Source organism: Trachypithecus francoisi, unplaced genomic scaffold, assembly GCF_009764315.1.
Source record: "Trachypithecus francoisi isolate TF-2019V2 unplaced genomic scaffold, Tfra_2.0 Contig01579, whole genome shotgun sequence".
NCBI classification, from domain to species: domain Eukaryota; kingdom Metazoa; phylum Chordata; class Mammalia; order Primates; family Cercopithecidae; genus Trachypithecus; species Trachypithecus francoisi.
The window spans coordinates 32097069-32101750 of NW_022681442.1; the positions used below are offsets into that span (position 1 = coordinate 32097069).

Here is a 4682-nt window from a genome sequence, read left to right on the forward strand (position 1 = left end):
AGACGGAGCTTGCGGTGAGCCAGGATCCAGCCACTGCACTCCAGCCTGGGCGACAGAGCGAGACTCCGTCTCAAAAAAAATAAAAAATAAAAAAAAATAAAAAAAAAAATAAAACAGATCAATTTTAGAGATGGCCTAATAGGCCTAGGAAACAAGTTTTTGAGGAAAAACCTCAAAACAAACTTTGCCATTTACAAGTTAACCTACCTTTAGGCTTAACTGAACAACAGCCAAGTTTTAAAGTTGAAAATAAGAAAAATGAAAGGATCTCTTTAGCAGGTTGGTGTCTTTGCTTTGGTGTTCCAATGAATTGCTAGAGTATGTGTCAAGTTCAAAGCATCTGAAAGTTTCAAGTTACAGCTTACAAAAAGTACACACCATAGGTTAAGTAGGCGCCTGATATTAGGAAGATCAATAATTCATCTAAGTGCTGTATGAAACAGCATCTACAAAAGTCACTTTATTCAACAAACTTTGAGGGAACTGTGGTACTGATAACGAGAAAAGTTAAACAAATAGCAGTTATCAAATGCAATTTCTTCATGTTTCATTCTAGTGAAGTCAACCAATGACGACAATGGTATCTTGCTTACTCATCTAACAAATAATTTACCTTTAGAAAAATATAAAGATAAAAAGGTAAATGCAAAGCCCTGCAGAGATAAAATCCAACAGTTTTTCTGATTATTGAGGCATCAAATGTCTGACATTATATGTAGAGGTATCTTGATATTGTGTCATAGTTTTATCGGCAATTCCACAAGTTCCTACTCCAACTTTGCCAGTCACACTCTCAGAAGCAAAAATACTCCTCTTTACCTGGCCTTTTTTGCTTTTGGAATAGGCTCTGTTGTTGAATTGTTGCCATTTCACTTTCTGGTCCTCTCTTTCCTGCTCAAATTCTTTTATTCTCTGAGCTTTTTTCAAAGCCTTCTTCTTTTTATATTCATGCTGCTGGGCAATCATTTCTTTTTTTGATATGGGTTTGTTACCACTGTCCTCCTTTGCCTTCCTTCCTTCTTCTACAGGCTTGAGGTTCAACAGTGAAGTCACTTCAGCATTGCCATAACCAGCAAAAGTGATTGCAGCAGTGCCATTTTCTTCATCTATCTCTTCAATCTCCACTTCATAACACTATCCATCTTGACTTCAGATTGCCATACACTTGTCTCCTACTTTCCATGAATGAGTAGGTTGAGTAGAAGCAAAACTGTCTGAACTTGCAAGCATCTCAGAAGGTTGAGTTGACAGGTCTTTGGTTAGTTCTATAACTTCTTGTAAATCTTTCTTCAATTTTAGCAAATCTTCATTTTCTCCATTTCCAGATAATGCAGCTTCAACTTGCTGGAGCTGAGCTTTGTAGCTTGCCAGCTGCTTTGCTAAATCCTCTGACATCTTGTGTGGGGCTGGGGGCGGGGCGGTGGGAAGGGGTTGGGGCAAATGAGCCTAGTGGTAGTGGCGGTGGCAGCAGCAGCAGTAGCAGGAAAATCTCCGCGACAACAACAAGGCGACTTGGTCTGAAAAGGCAGGATTTTCTCTTACGTAACCCCAACACATGTATGGAAATCAGGGAATTTGTAACACTGATACAAAATGCTTATCTGAGCTATAGTTTATATTTAAATTTCACCAATTGCTCCAATAATGTCCTTCATAGCTGTTTTTTTTTTTCTGATCCAGCATCCAATTAATGATCACACTTTGCATTTACTGTTCATATCTCTTAAGTCTTCTTTCAGCTAGATCAGGTTCTCAGCCTTCCCTTGCCTTTCATGAATTTGATTTTTTTGTTTTGTTTTGTTTTTAGATTACAGGCCAGTTGTTATGTAGAATGCCCTTCAGTTTGGTTTGTTTGATGCTGCCTCATAATTAGGTTAAGGTTATATAGTTTTGGCAGGTGTACCATAGAAATGATATGGAGTCCTTTTCAAGGCAGTGAGGTCAGTGCATCTCTTTATTGGTATTGTTAACTGTGGTTAAATGGTTATGGTTGTGTTCATCAGATTAACTCACCGTGGAGTTACTAATTTTCCCTTTATAATCAACAAGTTATTTTCATGGAGGTGCTCAGAATCTTTGTACATATACTCTTCTTTATCAAACTTCTACCCACTAGTTTTAGCATCCATTGATAATTCTTGTCTAAATCATGGTTGCACAAAGATGATATTCTGACTCCATCATTTCTACTATAAGAGAGAGCTATCCTTTCTCCTTTATTTATTTATATTTGTATGAACTCATAGATTATTTTATTCTATGGCTATTCTATAGTGATATTAACACTGTAATATTGTCGTATAATACCACTGTAATGATAATAAAGAATTACCATTATTTATTCTGATGTTCAAATAGTCCCAGATTTGGCCAATGGGGGTCCCTTCTGATTCCTGTGTTCTTTTTTCATATCTCCATTTTTTAAAAAGCACTTCCTTGCTTTCTGGCACAACATGATATTCTAAGCTTATCTTGTACTTTCCCCCTCTCAGCCCTAGAATTAGCCATTTCTCCAAGGAGCCCTAGTTTTGTTTTGTTTTTTTTCAGTACAAAATGGTATTTAGAAACCAAGATTCGAGTGCCAGGTGTACTCAATGCTACCATAGTGTCTACTTCTAAGCCCTTTAGCCCACAGAGCTAAGAAATATACATATCTTAATTTCTACATCTGTATACACACACACACACACACACACACACACACACACACACACAAAATCATGGATTCATATAGATACCTCCAGTTCCAACTCAACACCACAAGATTCATTTTAGTCCTCCCTTTCTCCATATTTACAACTCTCTCCAACAGCAAGAACTAGCTTCCAATATCCTCAGTACATTTACTCATTTGCCCAACTCTACAGCACACAAAAGGTATTTCAGAACCACTAACCAATATCACTACAGAAAAAAATCCTTATAACTAGAATTAAATATTTGTTGGGCTTGTTTGTTTGGTTTTATCCTCCCTTCAGCATCTTAATATTATTTGTTTGAAATAGAGTTAATTAAAATAGAGCTAAGTTCATTTCTTTTTTCCATGTCAGGTAACGCGCTGATGTCTTAGGGTTTGCAGGAGGCACATCTCACATGTGTGTGAAAACCCAGTCATCAAGATGATGAGCTACAAAAGGATGCATTTGTGTCTATTTGTATTCCATTTTAAGTTTCTTCCCCCTTCTCATCCTTGTTGGGTTTTTGTTTTTTTTTTTTTGTAATGGAGCTTGTGGATTTTGTGGATGGGCTTCACCGGGTCTGTAAACCCACGGGAGTTTTATGCAAAATAGTGAATATGTCTGCATTTGGAGGAAGGGGAGAGAATCCATAACTTCATAAGATCCTTAAAATGGTCTTTAACCTCACAATTTAGGAGAGCAATAGAGAAGAGCAGGAATCCAGGGACCTCTAAGAGGCTTCCCACTAGTGGGGTAGGAAGTTCTGCCAGACTGTGAGTCTCTCAGGACAGACAGGATCTTCTTTATCTTATATCTCCACTGCTGAGCATAAACATAAACGCAGAGGGAACAGACACCAAAGGAAAACAAAAGAGAAATGTGGGAGCAAATCTGTACCTTGAAGTCAACTCAGGATTGCTCTTTCTTTCTAAGCATTTCCCCACCAGTGACATCAGCTCAGACATCTTAGATTCTGGGCCTCCCAGGGCATGCCTAGAATCACACCATGGTGGGGACACAGCCTGGGCATCTGTCTATAGGTGTACATAGAAAAATAAACTAGGCTGGGCACGGTGTCTTACACCTGTAATCCCAGCATTTTGGGAGGCCGAGGCAGGTGGATCACAATGTCAGGAGTTCAAGACAAGCTTAGCCAAGACCTTTCTCTACTAAAAACGCAAAAAATTTAGCTGGGTGTGGTGGTGGGTGCCTGTAATTCCAGCTACTGAGGAGGCTGAGGCAGCGAATTGCTTGAACCTCAGAGGCGGAGTTGCAGTGAGCTGAGATCATGCCACCACCTAGGGCACAGAGCAAGAAAAAAAGAAAAAGAAAGAAAAGAAAAGAAAAGAAAAATAAACTAGGCTGGGCACGTGGTGGCTCACACCTGTAATCCCAGCACTTTGGGAGGCTGAGGTGGGCGGAGCCCCTGAGGTCGGGAGTTTGAGACCAGCCTGACCAATGTAGTGAAACTCTGTCCCTACTAAAAATACAAAAATTAGCCAGGCGTGGTGGTGTGCACCTGTAATCCCAGCTACTTGGGAGGCTGAGGCAGGAGAATCTCTTGAACCCGGGAGGCAGAGGTTGCAGTGAGCTGAGATCATGCCACTGCACTCCAGGCTGGGCAATAGAGCGAGACTCTGTCTCAAAAAAAAAGAAAAAGAAAGAAAGAAAAAGAAAAAGAAACTAGAAGAAAAACCCCAGTTTGTTGCAGACCCAATGCTCTGATTTACTCCCTACACAGGTTTCTTTTGGCTGCAAGGCCCCTGCCAAATTGGAGAACAAGAGCAACTATACCTGAATAGAAAAGCCGGGAGTCATGAAGAATTAGTCCCCTGCAGGCACTAATTGAAAGCTTTCCCTGGGTATGGTGGGAGGTAGGGACCCCTGCTGACATCTAAAACAAGATGTTTCATTGAAGGATGGCACTGCTCCCCGGGGAGCTTCCGCTGCTAGAGAGGGGCCTAGGAAGGCAAACAATAAGGTGAGGGACTCTTGGTCAAGGAC

At 40.3% G+C, this 4682-nt stretch overlaps 1 protein-coding gene and 1 pseudogene across 1 annotated transcript; both read right to left on the reverse strand.

The window, feature by feature from the left end:
* Positions 1-109: 109 nt before the first annotated feature.
* On the reverse strand, positions 110-1593 carry LOC117064526 (survival of motor neuron-related-splicing factor 30-like). Its single transcript, XM_033178612.1, is given in 1 exon segment — positions 110-1593. A coding segment is annotated over 1 exon segment (711 nt). The 5' UTR covers positions 1396-1593; the 3' UTR covers positions 110-684.
* A 1451-nt stretch (positions 1594-3044) lies between these two features.
* Positions 3045-3139, reverse strand: LOC117069966 (annotated as a pseudogene).
* Positions 3140-4682: the final 1543 nt, after the last annotated feature.